Source organism: Canis lupus, chromosome 37 (genome assembly GCF_011100685.1).
Source record: "Canis lupus familiaris isolate Mischka breed German Shepherd chromosome 37, alternate assembly UU_Cfam_GSD_1.0, whole genome shotgun sequence".
NCBI lineage: Eukaryota > Metazoa > Chordata > Mammalia > Carnivora > Canidae > Canis > Canis lupus.
This window is the reverse complement of record NC_049258.1, coordinates 20,509,587-20,528,881: the sequence shown is the minus strand read 5'-3', so window position 1 is coordinate 20,528,881 and position 19,295 is coordinate 20,509,587. Positions and strand designations below refer to the sequence as shown.

At 38.4% G+C, this 19,295-nt stretch overlaps 1 protein-coding gene across 18 annotated transcripts in view; it reads left to right on the top strand.

Annotated features, from left to right (window-relative positions):
- Nucleotides 1-728: 728 nt before the first annotated feature.
- IKZF2 (IKAROS family zinc finger 2) overlaps nt 729-19,295 on the top strand; it is a 154,738-nt gene continuing 136,171 nt past the window's right edge. For 2 of the 18 annotated variants that reach the window (XM_038585667.1, XM_038585652.1), the window contains exons 1-3: nt 2,692-2,950; nt 4,547-4,595; nt 5,423-5,530. In XM_038585667.1, coding sequence (XP_038441595.1) covers nt 2,948-2,950; nt 4,547-4,595; nt 5,423-5,530 — 160 coding nt within the window. In that variant the 5' untranslated portion in view covers nt 2,692-2,947. Of the gene's footprint in view, nt 905-1,347; nt 1,603-1,919; nt 2,221-2,522; nt 2,562-2,659; nt 2,988-4,546; nt 4,596-5,422; nt 5,531-5,561; nt 5,764-19,295 lie in introns of those variants that run through there. The other 16 variants (XM_038585668.1, XM_038585653.1, XM_038585657.1 and 13 more) reach the window with 15 other exon arrangements.

Below are 19,295 nucleotides of genomic sequence, written 5' to 3'. Positions count from 1 at the left end.
TTCAGTGTTTATTAATGTGAATGGATTCCCTTTCCCACCTCGTTATCTAAAGACACGATCCAACCATTTACAGACCTACAGACTAGGGTTTAAGATCTACTTTGATGATTTTTAGTTTCAGTGTAGCACTTCTCTTTCCACAGCAGGGAAGAAAAAAAAAAAAAAAAAAAAGACCAAACAAACCCAAAACTCTCCGCGACTATTTTTGGGATTCTTGAAAGGAGTAGGAGTACGATGCCTCCTCCTAACTCTTGCAGCATTGATTCCCTTCACAATCTGTGATACGGTTTCTCAGAAATGCTGTTTGGCAGTCCTGATAATTTCATGTGTTTTCAAACTCAAGCCACCCAGACTCCACAGTTCAGTATTTTCAGCTCCTTTCATTTTCCTTTTCCCTTTAATTATAGAAGCCTCTATTCCCTCTTTTTGCAAATGCGGTCAAGTTAGATGCTCCATGCTACTATTTGTAGAAGATACATGCTTTTTTTTTTTTTTTCTTTCCCCCAGGACGCTCCACGACGCTTCTCTGGAGGTAGGAAGGCTGTGCTGTACCTGGCGGTGCAGAGGGCAGCGCCCCGGGGGGTCGTGCGAGCTCCCCGGGACCCTCGGCCCCCCCTCGGGCTTCGGTGAACGCCGCAGCAGCCCCGGGGGCCGCAAGCAGAAGCCAACGCTCTAATTTTAAACTTGCACCGTGAAGCACTTTGCAGAGTGGAGCTCCGTCTCCTCCCTCCGCGCCCTCGCTGCCTCGGGACTCGCGCGCGGGGCTCCCCGGGGCCGCGGGTGGACGCCGCAGCCCCGCTCCCCTCGCGCGGCCTCGTCGCCAATCGCAGTTTGAAAGAAAACTTCGGCATGGACCTCCGGTCGCCGCTGCAGTCCCTCCTTCCCGGCCGGCGGAGAACGTGAGGTTGATTAGGACTCGGGGCGCGCGGGGCGGGGTGGGGGGGGCGGGCTGGGGGCCGCAGGTTACCTGGTTCCCCCCGGCCCGCTGCGGGGGGCGGGGCTCCGGGGGCCGCGCGCGGGGGGGGGCGGGGCGGGGCGGGGGCGCGCGGGTGGGCGCGAGGCAGTGCGCGCGCCGCGGGGCCGCCGCCGGGCAGCACTTGTCCTGTAATCGATTGCCGAGCGCGCCGAGCGGCCCGGAGCGCAGCCCCGCGCACACGCGCCGTCGCCGGCCCGCGCGCACCCGCGCACGCGCGCTCGCGCACCCACGCACCCACACGCACGCGCGCCGGGCCCCGCCGCCGCCGCCGCCGCCGCCGCCGCCGCCTCCGCCGCCGCCGCCGCCGCCGCTACTGCCGCCGGCCCGCCCTCCGCCCGCGGGCGTCTGCGCGAGCCCGGCCGGCGGGGGAGATGTGCTCCGGCTCCGGCGGATCGGTTTCTCGGGGTTTGACCAGCTGTCCCGGGCTAACCCTGCTCCTCGCTGAAGATGGAGGAAGTAAAAACAGGATTACCCTTAGCTCCAGATCCACTGCCTTAGTTTCCACCACCCACCGCAGTGCACAAACACACGTTAGGCACAGGAAAGAGAGAGAGAGAGAGGCGATACACTAACAGTAAACACAAACAAAAGGGTGATGGGATTATTTTACTGCATGCACTGCTGAGGTAAATCTCCGCTCGGCTTTGGCGTGGGGAAGAGCCGCTCTGGTTTTATTTGTCTTCTGGCTCATAGATGGTCTATAAATGTGCGTGTCTGATTTGCAGGGGGGGGGAGTGTTTTCAAAGTTAAGCGTGATTCGGTAGCATCTCGGTTTGCACTGTGCTGTGATCCAGTGACTTGTTGCTGTGGAGCGGTCCCGGTGACAATACGGCGGCCGCTCGAGCGGGCGGCTCCGCGGCGGCCGGAGGGAGGGAGCCCGCGGCGGCGAGCGGGGGCGGGCGGCGGGGCGGCGGGGGCCGGCGGGGGCGGCGGGGGCGGCCGCCCGGGGCACCGGCCTGCGGGGATGCTGACCCGCCCGCCCGCGGCTCCGCAGCTGTCAGGGCTTTGGGCTCGCCGTGCTTTGTTTGGACTCGAATTCCGAGAGAGATCGGGTAGCTTGAGATACCTTGCAGCCAGCCGTCCTGGTGGAAGGAAGGGAATATCCAGATCCTGTTGGAATTCTTGGGAAAAAAAAAAGCAAAAAAAAAAAAAAAAAAAAAAAAAAAAGAAGAAGAAGCTGGCATGACACATGTGCAAAGGCAGCCGCTCAATCACTTTGACAGGTTCCAGTATGGGCGAAAGAGGTGGCATGAAGATCTGATTTCTTTTTTTAAAATTTTTTCCCCCTTTTATTTTTATTATTTTATTTTGTGTGTGTGTGTGCCCAGGGCGAAAAGCCGCCCAGTGCAGTTGGCCTAGGCTCCCGGCTGCGATCTGACCGCCCCTCCCCTCCTACCAGCCTCCCCCCTCCGCACCCCCCCCCCCCCACCTTTTCTTTCAGTTTTCTTGTCTTAGCTTTTGGTCGATTCTTAAGGAACCGGTGGATCAAGTTTTTTCTCTTCTGGTTAATCGCATTGCTGTAGCACTGACTGACCTCTCTCTCTCTCTCTCTCTCCCTCTTTTTTTTTTTTCCTCTTTCCTGAAAGTACGTGGTGCCATTCCTGAGTGACTTTTCCTACTAGACCATCCCAAAGGGACGAGGGGGAGGGGGAGGAGGAGGAGGAGGAGGAGGAGGAGGAGGAGGAGGAGGAGAGGGGGGTGTTCCTTCTCTCTCATTTCTTGGTTTTGTTTATCAGCCGATCTGTTTGCAGGATTTGGGCTCGGAATGACCCACCTGTAAAGTGCTTTTCCTTCCTCCTCGCCTTGAACTCTGCAGGGGGCTTGGCGTGGAGGGGGCCAGGGAGGGAAAGAGAGAAGGGGGAAAACACAGAAAAAACTTCTTTCTTTCTCTCTCCGTTTATCTTCAGCCCGACATTGTCACCTCCTCTTTGAGGGGTTAGAAGAAGCTGAGATCTCCCGACAGAGCTGGAAATGGTGATGAATCTTTTTTAATCAAAGGACAATTTCTTTTGTATGTACATTTCGTTTCTCTTTCTCCTCTTCTTTTTTTCTTCTTTCTTTTCCTTCTTCTGAGGGTCAGTAACCATTTCATTGATGGGGGCAGACTTCTTTCGCTTCTCCCTGACGTTTCTTTTTCTTTTTTTGAATATGTGTGTGTTAAATTGTGTGTGCAGGGCTAAAGAGATAAACTCATTTGTAAAATATCCGAGGAAACTGCTCCCCCTTTTAAACTTTACGGATGCCTTTCTTGAAAGCCTTATGTAATCATAATTTGAAAGAATTTGATAACAGTACAGCAGGTTGAAATTTAAGTGCTATGTAGGGACTGAGTTGGGAATTTGATCTGATGATTCCATAAAGAAAGAAAGAAAAGTTTTGTTTTTTTTTTGGGGGGGGGGAGGAGGTGGGGAGGGTGGTGGTGAAGAAGGGGAGGGGAGGGAGAAGGGAAGTGGTTTTGGAGACAAGAAGTGAAGCTGCCTGTTTTCCAGTAAGTAATGGAGAAATTCCAGGAGCCAGGGCTAAATATACTTGGCGATCAATACAGAAATGGCTCATTGTGAATAATTTAGCTGCTGGTGCAGTGAGAGTTTTGAAACTAAAGGCAAAAAGGACCAGGGCCAGGGGGGGGGGGGGGGTGGAGGGAAAGTAAAAATCTCCTCAGGACGTGTCAATTCTTTAAACTTTTTTTCCTTCAAAGAATACAGTTAGCTTATCGATCTTTTCATTATGTGAAATCAAAGCTAGGGGGTGTCATCTCATACAATTTACTTTTGTTTCTGAGAATTAAGTTCTTGTTTTGTGTCATTGGTGCATGAAAATAATTCCCCAAACTTTTGAAAAAGTGATCCCCTTCCCAAGAGCAAAAAAAAAAAAAAAAAAAAAAAGTTGGTGAAATTTTCAAAATCAGAATGTATTAAGTTGGCTTGGCATTTGTATCCAACCTTCGTCTGGCAGGAAATTAAGGTTACATTGAACAGGTGCTTACACAGAACTTAGTGTAGGCTAAAATGTCAATACAAGTCTGGGAGTAGGGTGACTGCTGCAGAAACCTTCGAGACACACTTGGGCACTAAATTTTTGTTTTGTTTTGTTTTCTTATGTTTGTTTGTCCTCCCCCCTCCCTATTAGAACATGATGAACCAACTTGCAACAATTGTGAATAGAGCTATCTGTATACCAGGGAAGTCCTCAAACTGCAGTGTGATTGTGGGAAGTAGTGAGTGGTAAAATACTTAAATCCCAGGGAAAGCTGGCACATTTGAGGTGTACCCTCCCTGTTTTTTTTTTCTTTAAGTAAATTCTGATTAACAGAGTCATTCCTTTCTCGCTACAGGCCATCTCACAGCACACTTATCTTTCCTATCCTATCTCCAGCAGGAATCAGATCATTTGCAGAAAGAGTTCAGTGACTTGCAAATGAGCACATACAGTACTGTAGTATGTTTCTTGGGCACAGGTTGCAGGAGCAGCAACATGGGCTAACTGCTTGGAGCTTCAAATAAGTTAAGCATTTAATGGCAGATACTGAAAGGAATCATTGTGTTAAGGGTATCATCTTTTGTATTGCAGCACTGCACTTTGACTATGGAAACAGAGGCTATTGATGGCTATATAACGTGTAAGTATTCATTTTCACTAATTTGTTATTGGTAATAAAATTGCATTTGTGTTGCCTGTATTTTATCTTCTGAATTATGTTTTAATCAGGGATTCTGTACTCTTATTTTCTGTCTGTTCACAGTTTCACCTTTAAATGAGTCTGAGAAAAATACCAGCAGAGAAACAAAACGAGGGAAATAATAGGAATATACCTACTCTATTAATGATAGTATGTTTAGTCAGTAGTGACTGGCTTAGCAGGTCAACACTTTTCCACTGGAGGGTTTTCATTTATTTTACTCTAAGTTTAGAATAAGTCAGGTTACATATATGTCTACTAATATGGCGTGTACTAAATATTTACTACTCTGTAACCTAATTTTTTGACACATAATGTGAAAGCTCCTTAAGTCGACCTTTTTTTTTTTTAGCCAACTTTCCTTTTTTGACATCCAGCTCTCTGATACTCAGCATTTTGGAAAATGCTCGTTATAAATTACCTTGTGCTTAATAGTTAAATTAGATGTTCAAAGAAAACTTATTTTTTCAACAGAAAAATACTTTAGAAATCAACTCTTTCAGTTGCCCTCATTTTACAGTTAAGATTATTGTGATAATCAAATTTTGTAATTTCTTTTTTTTTTATTGTGGGCTGGGGTGGCTCTTCATTATTTCATTCATTTGCTATATATTTCTAAATTAAAATTCCTGATAGTTTCTTTTAAGGGAAAGATGTATTGCATTAAAATTTCAAGGCTATGCATGCCTCTGCATGTATGAAGCAAAGTTGGTAATTAGATTTTATGTGACAATGAACAGAGACTGAAAGATTTTATTTTGTGAAAGCAGGTGACAATGAGCTTTCACCTGAAAGAGAGCACTCCAATATGGCAATTGACCTCACCTCAAGCACACCCAATGGACAGCTCGCCTCACCAAGTCACATGACAAGCAGTAAGTCTTCATTTTATGATTTTTTTTTTTCCCTATTTCTCTAGCGACACACTTGAATTTGTTAGGTCTTTAGGGTCCTCTCACATTGTGGTGTAGTAGCTGCTATAGATTTTGCTAAAGAAAGAACAACACAGATTTATTCCTGTTCATTCTAGTATCATAAAACATGAGCCTGCTTACTAGTCTGACCTATCCCAAGGTGGCATTTGGGAGCTGGTGCTTACCTGTATCAGGTAAGAAATGTTAGACTTTGCTGGTTATTGTTTTGACTTGCCAGGTTTATGACTAGATTTGTTGTTGTTGTTAGATAAAAGAATATGGAAACAAGTCCCTTCCAAAGGACTCTTCACAGAAAAAAAAAAAAAAAAAAAAAGAAAAGAAATAATTTTATATTGCCTTGGTACAAAGCTAATCCATCAGTGGGAGAATTGCAGTATTACTTTTTCTTTTTTTTTTTTTTTTTAATACGTGCAAGTTTCTTCACCAAAGTGATGGAAGTGAAGTGTAATTGGAAATTTATGGACCTGATTTAAATCCATTTCTCTAACAAAGTGAAAGCGTTTTGTTTTACCCTCTCCAGAGAACTGTGAAAATTAGGAAGGATGTTTTGAACTTGCAGGAATAGACAAGTTTGGGCTACTATTTTTGATAGAGTCATTCATTGATGTAGTAAACGTTGTTTTTTGGTAATAAAAGAGCAACTTCTCTGCTGTCCGTACAGAAGACAAAATACTTCATTAAGAATATGGTTTGTTTTCTCTTAATTATAATGTTTTTACCAGTTTAGTTATTAAGTGCAAATGCTCTGTTACTCTTCCTCAAACGTAATATGAAATACCGTGTTTCCCTTATACTTTTGTATGTGTTAAATTCTTCTGTAGAAAGGACATCTGACTTATATGTAAATATAACTTAATTTAAAAGTTTTCTATTTGGGTAATATGTGAGGGTAAGGCAGTTTCTTAGCTTTTTTTTTTTTTTTTTAAACAAAGATTTAATAACTAAAGGAAACTGAATCAGCTACTAAATTATGAACATATTCTCAAGTTAATTCTGATTATCCAGAGAGAACAAATGTTCTTTCCAGTTTCCTCTTATAGTTCTCAAAACTTGAGGTTGTTATAAAACTACTAACTTTGTAAATAGTAAAGACTTCTGAAGTATAAGCAAAAGTATATAAAGTACTATTAAATACATTTTGTAGTTCATTAACTTTAAGTGGTTGTAGCTATTGACTTGAAATTTTGATTGAACTATATGAATTTACCTATATAAAAGTTTTCTTTTTATTAATGGGAAGTATTTCCCAGGAGATTTCATTCTGGAAGCAATCGTTAAAAATCCTTTATCACATAGAAAGAAAAATTAATAGAGAGTGAGTGAATGGATATTAAATTATAATGTTAATCTTTTATAATGGATCTTGTAACATTAATTTATTTTTTTGGCTAGTTGGCTATAATTTGACAAGTTATACTACTACAGTGTAGTTAGTACAATTTTTAGATTTTAACATTTAATGTTATTAGTTACTTGGTAAAATAGATTTTTTTATTTCTCTGGTAATTTCTGTTTCATTTCCTAAAGAGTAAAGATAGATTGATAGGAAAATTTCTCTTAGAAGATTTAAGTACCGGCTTTAGAAACTTGAGGAACTTTGAATAATCATAGACTTTTTAGCTATCACCCCCTACCCACCACTAGGATATCAGCAGGAAAATGCGTGTTAATTGGCTCCTTTATTTGTGAATTTGATTTTGGTTTTGCAAGTACTCTTCAAAAAAGCAGCTCACCCATTTATTTTTAAGTAAACATCGCAGAGTGTGGGCATGATCAATTTGAACAAAAAAGAACTGTGCTTTTCACATTTGAGCTTTCCTCACCCAGCCAACAACAGTAAAATTATGTTTGGTACAAGAGTTTTGTTTTGTTTTGTTTTTTTTACCCAAACTTACTAGCCTATGGCAATTCCATGTTAATACGGTTTTTGGCTAAGCTGCATGTGTTTTCGCGTTCTTTTTCCGAAGAGTTGCAGGTGAAATATTTGGCTCTCACTTCAGAGCTGTCTGTTGCATCCTTTATGTAGCCTGTCTTTACAGTATCTAGGTTACCCACTTAGGTGTTAGATGGAGAAGATACCCATTTTTCCTTTCTGTTAGATCTAGGAGAATATCAGCATTTTAGATTGCCCGAGCAAATAGTAGTAAAGAGGGACTCTTGTCTCTTACTTAGAACAAGAGACCTAAAATCCGTCATTCAGATGTTTTTCTGTAACTTGGAATAATTTATGAGTGTGCGCTGGGCCTGTCAAATTGCTTGTGGCAGAGATGACTGGTTTTCCTAAATCCATTTAAATGCATTGTTGAACTTTATCAAATGAAAATAGCTTATTTTTTTTCTGCAGGATATATATATATATATCTTCAAATACACTTCCTGAAGGGCTGTTGCGTCCAAAAACAGAATTGAAATTTTGATTGAAGGTATTTAAGCCAAAAGTAAATGGGAATACCTTTATGATAGATTAAGATAGCCTCCAGGAGCACCAAGGAAAGGACAGGATTGTATGTGTACAAGGGAGAAAGTTATTTTAAAACAGCTTTAAAGGAATTAAAAAACCTTTTTTTTTTTTTTTTTTTTTCCCATAAAGTAACATTCTGGCAGTAAAGTATCAATAACCTGTGATAGACCACTTCTTTTGGTTTTAGGAAACTGGTCAGTTTTACCACAAGGTCCTAGTCATTTGTTTAGGTTATTTGATGACTATTCTAAGATGAAGGGTGTCTGTACAACTTGCTGCCAGCTATTGTATAAAAAATAATGACAGCAGCTATCATTATTTGACAGTGCTAGGAAAAGAGCATTGGCAACTTGGGGGAAAACTAAAAATGTTATATTGTCTGCCGGCTTTTGGTTTTAAAATTCAGCATGTAAGGTAATCTTAAAAAGTAAAGGGTAATACTGATCTTAACATTTTACAGTAGTTATTTCCTGTGTTTTAGAATGAATTTTCTTAGAGAACTTTAGACTTTTTCTTATGGAATAGGATCTCTTTGATAAGAAGATGGGCATTGTTGCCTGAGATCATTAGTGTACATATTGAGTCCGCTGACAATCTTCGGTGTCAGGGATGACAGTATATGCCTTGATGGCTACTGGAAATACACAGTGTTAAGTGATTTTAAAAATAGACTCTGGAAGTTAAGAATCTGAGACAGACAACTCAGACAGAACAATATAAAAATAATCCATATTGTATTTTGGCCATTCAGATGAGTCTTACTTACTTTGTGATTCCTTCTGTTTCTGGGTTAGCTTAATTCCAGTTCTTGCATAGTTGCTTCAGTATCGGTTTCAAATTGTTCCATCTATACATGCTGCTTACTATTTTAAGAAATTAAAGTTCAAAAATTCATAATTAATCTTTATCTTCTACTTTTATAATGCCAATAAGTAAATGTTCCTTGGAGATAGCTAATGGTATGAAAATACACTGTGGCACAGATTTTGTTTCTATTACTTTAAGACTTTTTACATGGATCAACTTTGCAGTCAATACTATTTACCAGTCAGTTTGATGGCCAGGTGGCATGTATGGAATTGGAAGAAGTAGTAATTCTAGTTTTACAAGACTCTGACCAATAATCAGGTCAGGGAATCTAGTTTATTCTTTTCATAGTGCTACACATTCATTTTTTTTCTTAGTGAGTTTCCATTTTTAGAGCCTAGTGAAGCAGAAGTATATTACGTTTTCCATTTTTCTTATGTAGAAATGGAGATCTGAAGAAATCGGTTGACCTTGTAGGTCTCTTAACAAAAGGAGGGAGTTGTCAGGATTGGACCAAAAAAACTGTGATGTTACCTTGCGGGTTAGTTAGATCACTTAACTGTTCTCTCTTTATAATGTCATTATCTCAGTGTGTCCGCCTTGTCCAATACTGACCCATGTTTTAGTGACAAAACTGTATTACAGAAGTAGAGGAAGGTTATTATGAGGGCAGAGTGATAGCAGATAATCTTGTTAAGCAGATGCTCTCATGCACTTTAAAAAATATAGTTTATATTATGGGACTCACCAGCTTTCTGAATTGTCTTCTGTAGCTTGGTTTGGCAGTCACCCTTGGTTGGATTTTCATGGGATACACCCTAATGTAACACCAAATGGGCTTGATATAAAAACTCACTGTTTTGAGTTGTTGTACTTAGGTTTACGTGTATACCCAACCTACATTTAATTTTTACTTGTTGGGAAATTAGGAGAAGAGTTTGATTTGATTTCTTTACACCTATCAATCAAAGTTAAGTATCGTGGTTGTGACTTAAAAAAAAAAAAAAAAAAGGAAACTAAAGGAAGTATGTATGGGCAGGGAATTAACAGCAGAAATGCTGTATATTTGTCTTTGCCCCTCATTTCCCCCTCTTGGCATTTTTAGGCTGCCTCAGCATGAGAATAAAGGCCTGTATTCCTATAGAAGTGTTATCCTTATTGTCTCTGTCTTTGTCAAATATGTCTTTCCCACTGGAAGTACATTTTTTTTTTTTTTTAATGTAACATGATTGGTGAAGTTCTTTGGGAGTCTTTCTTCAAGCTTCAATGAATTGAGCTCTCTGGGTTCCTTGTTCTTTCTCCTAACTTTTAATACTGATGTATTTTGATCTAATGAAGTTCTGAAAGATCAATAGCAGGGCCACAGTTGTAAAATGAGATAGAATGTGCTGTTTTTCTTTGATTTTTTTTTTCCCTTTATATCTATTTAGGTCAAATATATTTATTGATTGGGTAGCATTTTCCTTTTGGAATTAATCAAGACACAGACTATCTATGCTTTGAAAGAGGTAAGGAGTATTTAGGAACAATGTATTCCTTATTATAAATGTTTAATCAGCACTCGAGTGAGAAAAGGACGGGGGATATAATTTATTGAGTATATATAGGAAGTCCAGCACTATGCTAGATGGATCCCTATTATTTCACTTAGTCTCAATGATAGCTCTGTGAGAGAAGTAGTTACTCCATTTTAAAAAAAGATTTTATCTATCTATCTATCTATCTATCTATCTATCTATCTATCTGAGAGAGAGAGAGAAAGTGAGAGAGCAGAGTGGGAGCAGAGGGAGAGAGAGAATCCCAAGTAGACTCCAAGCTGAGCGCAGAGCCCATGCTTCATTTTATAATACAGAATAGGGCACAGAAGCAGCAGATTATAAGTGGTTAAAAATATGGGCTTTGGAGTTACACATGCCTGTGTTAGAATTCCTGCTTTGCTATTAACTTGCTGTGTGCCCTTAGGCATGTTACTTCATGTCTCTGAGCTCCAGTTTCCATACCTGTAGAATGGGGATAAGCCATACCTGCTTCAGTGGACTGCTGTGAGTTTTAAATGAATATACACAAAGCATGCACCAAGAACATGCTTAAATTCAATAAATAATCACTACTGGTATTGCTCAGAGCAGTCAAGGTACTTTATCATCGATCAGTGGCTCATAATAAAAAGAGTTTATTTCCAAATCCATTTCTGTTTGAAATTTAGGTCTTTTGCTCTTTCCTTTTTACTGTGTGGAACAGAGATAGGGATTTCTAATAATTTAGAGTAAAAATTGAAAAAAAAACCTTTCTATTATTTAATATCTAGGAAGATTTCGATTAACAAAGAAGTAGAATTTGTCTGTATGTTAGAAATTCTTTTTATTAGGTTTCAATGTTCGTGAGTGTAGTTTTATGTTGTTGGCTGTATGTAAAGAAATCATTGCTTACCTTCGGTGCTCCAAAGATATTGGTCATTAAGAATGGTAAAAGAGAGGATCCCTGTGTGGCTCAGTGTTTAGTGCCTGCTTTCGGCCTACGGTGTGGTCCTGGAGTCCCGGGATCCAGTCCCAGAATCGAGTCCTGGGATGGAGTCCCATGTCGAGCTCCCTGCATGGCATCTGCTTCTCACTCTGCCTGTGTCTCTGCCTTTCTCTCTCTCTTTCTCTTTCTCTGTGTCTCTCATGAATAGATAAATAAAATCTTTAAAAAAAAAAAAAGAACGGTAAAAGAAAGAAATCCACTTAAACCTATTCATATCTATAATCAATTCTTTTTTTGAAGGTCTGTATCTAAAATTTTACTTCACTTGATGCTTCTGGTAATACCATAAATTCTTATTTGATGATACCTAATCATGTTGTAGGCCAGATTGTTACTAATTGTGCATTTTGGGGTAATTTATTTGTTTTAAATTTGAAGTAAGCTTAAAAACTATAATTATCACTTCTAGGCATTTGCCATGTTGCAGCATCATTCTAATTGATTAATTCAGCAAGTTTATAGACTACCTTTAATGCATCAGGCACTGCAAGGCGAATCCAAAGGTGAATAGTACACTGTACTCCAGGAGCTCATGCTCTAGTTTGAAAGGCATTTAAGCAGGGCATTATACTATGGTATGCTCAATGTTCTGATTATAATGGGAAGTGGACGGTGATACTAGTTCAGGAAGTCTTCTTAGAGACGGAGGCTGGTTGAGCTGAAACTTATTGAAGGAATAGGATTTAGAAGAGGAGTGGAAGGCTTTTTCCGTATAAAGGATGCATCCACAATGGGAGCTGAGAAATAATATATGTTCTGGGAAATAAAAGCAGTTGGTATTTCTAGAGTGTGAGGTTGGTGCATAGGCTTTGAGGCTAGAGATGACTCTGGACAATCAGGACAAAATCATGGAATACTGTATATAGGAGAAAATTTGGATTTCATTTTCAGGGGAGTCGAGGGATTTAACAAAGCAGATGACTTCTGTCTTGATTGTTGTGGGATCACACTGGCCATACTGTGGGAGAAAAGACTGTGCATGGAGACGTGTCTAGAGGCTGGAGTATTTTAAACAGGTATTGCAATTGTTGAGTGAGAAGTTGTGAGAGCTAGTGGTAGTGGGGATAAAAAAGAAGAGAAGGATTTGGGAAATATTTCGCAGCTCAAAGTGGATAGGACTTGGATAGTAGGGTTAAGGAGAGAAGGAAGTTCATGATGATGATCCGTCGATTATTGGATAAATGGCAGTAGGTTCCATCAGGGAGGATAGTATATACTAGAGAGGTTTCCAGGAAAAGATGTAGTTTAGTTTAGTTCTGAATCCAGAGAGTTTGAATCATCTGTAGGATTTCTGAGAAGATGGCAATCAGACATATGGACAGATGGACTGGAGTGTGAATTTTCCTAATCTCATAGATAGATTGCGATTTGGTTACTTTGCTACTATATTACTTTAACAATAATTTAGGACTTAAAAAAAATTCTCCCATAAGGAAGTCCCAGCATTTGATCAGTGACTTTATTCCTAGTTGCCCCATTAAGTCAAGACTCTATGTTGAAATGTGTGAGTATAGGTTTCAATGCCCTCTCCCTGTTTCATGGAGTCCTTTTATGCCAGTCTCAGAAGTTGGATTAGTTGATGTGATTGACTTAACCGCATTTTGAACAAAATATGCCAATCCTTCTCTTTAAATTTTTGTGGTACATTTTATATCATAATTTCTGTGGTTATTTATTTTAAAAAATCATAAAGCTAATGTATACCGTACACTCCAGTGATTTTACTATAATGATTTTTCTTTACTCTGTAACCTATTTCTTTATAAATCTAATCTATATAAATTTCTATATAAATATAAATTTCTATATAAATATAATCTAAAATACATGAGGAATGATGTTATCTACATGCTAGCCAGTTCTGCCACTTTAAGAGCCAAAATATTTAGTACTTTTATCCAGCGCTTTTCTAAAAACTTGAAGATAAATATACATACATGATATATATTATTTGAAAATGATTTGATACCTAGCTAATTTTTTTAAAGTTTATAATATTGTGCCTGTTGGGGTAAAATTACCTAGAGTGTGATATAGTATGATATAAAAATACATCCTAATTGATATATTTATTACCTCAAAATATCTATTACAGAACTCCATCTTAAAAATGTAAGTGCTGATTACCCAAGACACCATAGAATTCCAAATGAATGTTAATGATGGAAATACTTTGAGATTTCCTGTATATGGAGATTCAGAACTCTCTAGAGAGATATTTTTCATCTTTCAATCATTGATCCAGTAAACATTTATTAAGCAGTTACTTTGTGTGATGCACTGCTGATGCTGAGGCACAAAAACTATGTTAGGGTTTTTGTAGAGAGGGATATTGTCTTTCAGGGTCCAAATGAATCTATTTGAGATATTAATAATCCTTTTGCATTTAGAAGTAAATAAGTATGGTGTACTTACCATGATTTATATCCATTGTAGATAAGTGAGTTGTTTCTCACCTTTTACCACCAAGAATTGTTCAAAAGTATATAAATTTGAAGATGCACAATGAAACAGAGGCAAAAAATGCAACAAGCTTCTAAGACAGGTTCCTACAGGATAACATTTCCTCATTTCTTGGGGAAATGTTATCATGCAGGATTTGGCCATAAGCCTTGCAATTTCTCAAAATTGATTGGCTCTACATTTAGAGTGGATCCATATCTCAGGATTGACATACATGAAACAAGTTTATGAAATTGGCATTTAAAATCAGAAGACCAGTTTATGTCAATACCTTTATTAAAAATAAAACAAAAAAACCCAACCAAGAGAGGATCACTCCAGTTGGCTTGAGGAGATCATTTTGGGTAATCAACAAGGTCACTTGGTGAACAAGGATCTGAACAAAAGGAGTTAGTTATATAATTCAGATGTTTAATGGCATCACACTAAGAGAGCCTAATATATTCAGCATCACAATAGAGATAGCATTGCCATTTGTATGTTATAGTTAAGTCCTTTGATTCCTTCTTGCCTGAATGGACATGGATTTAGATTTCATATATATAGGTGTAGACAAAATACTTCTGGGAGTCATTTTTTCCCCCTCAGCTTCCTTGGCTAAATCCTGCAGATTCAGTCTTTAACTTACATTAGTATATATAATCAGGTTACAACCAATTTTACTGGCCTAGGACCGATTCATTTTCTTTAGTGTTATTTTACATTCCTGCCTTAGATTTGTTAATTGTTGATATTATAGCTTAACTCTGTAAGAGCAATCTTTTAATGCTTATAAGGATATCCCAATTACTATTACCATAAATTCAAACTTCTGTTCAAAGAAATGTTGATAGGTGATAGGGTCAGCAATTTAGGAGGTCTTAAAATCAGTTTTAAATGAAGATGGGAAATAGCATTGCCACTAAAGAAAGGTACTTTAGGTTAGCTGGGAATCTGGAAGTGCTCCTTGTTATAGGTCAAGAGAAACCAACAGTACATCAGTTTCCTGAAATCATTGACACCATCTGACGATAGCAAATGAGATTTTACAGAAAATTATAGTATTTTAGTTTAGTTAATAAGGAAGGCTATCGGGAAGCCTGGGTGGCTCAGCAGTTGAGCATTTGCCTTTGCCTCAGGACGTGATCCCGGAGTTCTGGGATCAAGTCCCACATAGGGCTCCTGCGTGGAGCCTGCTTCTCCTCCCTCTGCCTGTGTCTCTGCCTCTCTCTATGCCTCTCATGAATAAATAAATAAAATCTTAAAAAAAAATAAGGAAGGCTATCTTAATTACTGAATGTTAATTTAAGAATATTTGTAGGGGTGCCTGGGTGGCTCAGTCGGTTAAGCATCCAACTCTTGATTTCAACTCAGGTTGTGATCTTAGGGTCCAGAGATCCAGCCCTGCCTGGGGCTCAGGGCTGAGTGTGGAGCCTGCTTAAAGATTCTTTCTCCCCACTGCACCCCTCTCTCTAAAAATAAAATATATTTATCAAAGCATACAGCTTTATTTTGGGGCCGCACATTGATTACAAAGAAGCTAATCAGGAGATTTTCCAGATATGAATCTTTGAGGAAAATGACCATGCCCTATCTCTTTAGCCTTCAGTAATTATTTGTTAAATTAAGGAAATACTTATGATTGTATTGCATATATGTATTTAAATAATGTATTTCTGACCTATTTGAGGAGATTTGAAAACTTTAGTTTTTTGCTATTGAAATGATTCTGAAATCCTAACTTGTGATTTTCTCTGTTTGGGTATGTTGTTTTTAACTATGCCTCACTCTAAAAAAGATTTTATAATCTTCAGATTAGCCCCCAAAAAGATAATTCTGAGATTCTAAACAGCTTCTAAGTTTTCTGATTCAATATAATCATGTTCAGTGGAATCAAGTGAATATAAATATTTTCATGAATATTTTATAGCCACCATCATCATCTTCATTACTATTATTTTTATATAGCACATTTAGAATTTACAGATTGAATTCCACATACTTACAATTTTGAAATCAGTTCTCTATTACTTATTTAAAACTAATTTTAGTAGCGTGTTCAAAATGAAATGCTTCAATTAACTTTTCTTATGCACTCCAGATATTTTGAGGAGCATATAATTAATCAGTGTAAAGTCACGTTCTAATAAATTAACATTCTGGGTGTCTACACCTTTGACATTTTTGTCATTGCTCTCTTATTATCATGGAAGTTATAGTTCTTATTACACCTGACTATGTCAACTCTACTTTCTTCTTACTAAGATATCAGTATGCAGGGCTTGGTCATATTTTGAAGTGCTAGGTGGCTACATTGCTCTATTTCCATTGAATTAACTTTAAGAATTTCTGGTTGAGTTCTAAAGAGGTGTCATTTCTTCTACAACTATAAGAAATATTTTTGTCATGGTCATTTTCATAAAGATCCTTGTTATTTAAAAACTAAACATTATAACAAGTAACACCTAGTCATTTTTAGGTATTGCTTTAAAATTCAAACACTTTAAAAACACTGCTTCTAATATAGTGTTTGAAATATGAGATGAATTCTATTATAGTGCTGAACATTCACAAAATATTTGAAAACAGTAATAGATTTTGTTTGGACATAACTGAAAACTAGAAAAAAAGAAAGATATTTTCTGTGAGTCTGCTGTTTTTAGATTCTCAAATTATGAATTACACACCACCATCTGTCCGAACTATGACACATTAATCACCTAATGACAATTTTTGGATTCAATTTTTTGGAAACAAAAACAAAAAAAAACACCCCTTTGTCTACCACAGCCCCCCCCCAACTTAAAGTAAATTATTTTTACAAAATTATTATTACAGTAAGGCTATTTGCATAAAAAATTCTGATGAATTGAATAGTTTTAGTTGGTCCCACGGTTTGAATACAATAGCTGGTAACAGATTTGAAGAGATAGTATTTTTTTTCACCAAATCAGAGAAGCTGTAGTCAAACAATTACTTTCATACAACTGTATGTACAAGAAAGTGCCATATGTCTTTTAAAGGCATATGTGCCCTGTGTGTGCACTTGTGTATGTGCGCGTGTGTGAATGCAAGAATAAGGACACAAAAGAACTGTCACACTATCGATAGAGTTCACTTTGGAGTATGGGAGGGTAGACAGGGCATTTTATCAACTTATTCCAAATAGTTCTGTAATATTTGAATCTTTCACAAAAGATCTTTTACTTGCATAATTTAAAAAAAAACACGCTATTTCAGTCAGATATCTTCTCAAAGAAATAAAGTCTGAAGCTTTTCTGTGAGAGACAGTCATAGCTCTGATCACATGGGCTTATCCTTGAAATTTCAGTGATATTATAGAGTTACAACAATGGACTACTGCCATTAATGACAAGTATTGGGATGCCTGGGAGGCTCAGCGGTCAGTGGAGTGTCTGCCTTTGATCCTGGAGTCCCGGATTGAGTCCGCATAGGGCTCCCTGCAGGGGGCCTGCTTCTCCCTCTGCCTGTGTCTCTGCGTATCTCTTTCTGCGTCTCTCATGGATAAATACATAAAATCTTAAAAAAAAATAATGGGTACTGATTTCAGGGCTATTCTCATATACAAATAGTGTTCTGTAGGCTCTTTGAATATTAGATTTAGTCTGGATGTAAGGTGTTAATTACTATAATACAATGGAATTTCCAAATAAAGTAATATACTTTGCATTTTTTTTATGAGTGATCTTCATTCACAGCATGAGATACTGTAAATAGTGTACATATCAGTGTACTTCTGGCAGTGGTTAGGAGACATAGCATTATGATACCAGAATAAATCTGAGTAGAGTGAGTTAAAACTTGTAGCCTATATATGATAATCAAGATCAGTTTTTAAAAACTGCCTTAGTCTCTTTTTCACGTTCATCAATTTAAAACTCCAGTGAGTGTTGTTAATGTTTACATTAAATCTTTTAAGGATACAGTTTTTAGCAAGACAACTGGGGTTTATTGCTAATGGGAGTAGGATCTGTGAAAATAACTTCAGGCATATGAATGGAAGGAGCAGAGGTGTGAACCGTAAGGGAACATAGAAGAGAGCTAGTTCAAGAAGAAAGAAATTAAAAATGGTGAATGCAGGAGTGAGGGGCAAGCCACAGAACCCACTAGATTCCTAGATCTGCCAAAGACTTCAGGGCATATGAAAAATAATGATCTTTCCCTTCTTTTTTTCTTTCAGAAAGTATAAATAAGGCTAATAAGGCTTATTATATATAATAAATAAGGCTAATTATATATATATAATTACTGCTTACATTTATGTATTATTATATTGCATGTTTATATATTATATTACATATGTAAATATAGAAATAAAGCTAAAGTGTATTTATAAGCTAATTAAAGAAGCTACCTATCTGAATGATGAGGGATGTTGCAGTAAGGTTAGAATGGTTTCTGGTAGGGGATCCCTGGGTGGCTCAGTGGTTTAGCGCCTGCCTTTGGCCCAGGGCATGATCCTAGAGTCCCGGGATCAAGTGCCACATCAGGCTCCCCTGCAGGGAGCCTGCTTCTCCCTCTGCCTATGTCTCTGCCTCTCTATTTCTGTGTGTGTGTGTGTGTGTGTGTGTGTGTGTGTGTGTGTCTAATGAATAAATAAATAAAATCTCTTAAAAAAAAAAAAAGAATGGTTTCTGGTAGAAGATAAATGAAAAACCCTGAGATTCAGTAGAATGAAGTTCTTCACATATCTAAAGCCGGAGGGTAGAAGATGGGGGTGGAATAGTAAGAAGAACTGGAGTACTGTGGGTTTCAGTCTAGAAGGATGGGCAGATGGAAGCAGTATATAGAGGTTGGTAGTCCCTAGAATAGATTGCTTGCTGTCATCAACAGTGGCATTACTGATGGCCACTTTGGACTAATCTATTCCTTTTATCTTTTGCAAAAGTGACTATGTAATATACTGTGTGTGAGAGCCTTAACTGGTTGTATTTCTGAATTACCACCAATGCAGTAAATTTTGGCCTTGTCCCTCAACTGCCTTTTTACCTCACTTCAGTGGGAAAGGGGTTCGGGAATTAGGGAAAGCTGTAGTCTTGACAGAAACAGTAAGAACTTTCTCTGCTTTCTTTCTTTTTCTTTCTTTCTTTCTTTCTTTCTTTCTTTCTTTCTTTCTTTCTTTCTTTCTTTCTTTCTTTCTTTCTTTCTTTCTTTCTTCTTTCTTTCTTTCTATTTTCCCTCTTGGGAGGTGGCAACGAAGAAGGAACTTGATATTGAGCAGATGAGATGGGGTTTTGCATCCAGTTTTTGTTCTCTGATCTGTTTTTTTTTTTTTTTTTCCATTTTCCTCCTGAAGTATCTAAGACACAAGCACTGAGTGTTTTAAAATACTTTCTTAAGATCATACTCTGTCAGAGATTTAGAATTCCCAGGTTGGCTTTTACTCACTGGAACACTTTTCTAAAATTAACCTGTGATAATACTGCAGTAAAAATTTATCAGACATGAGAT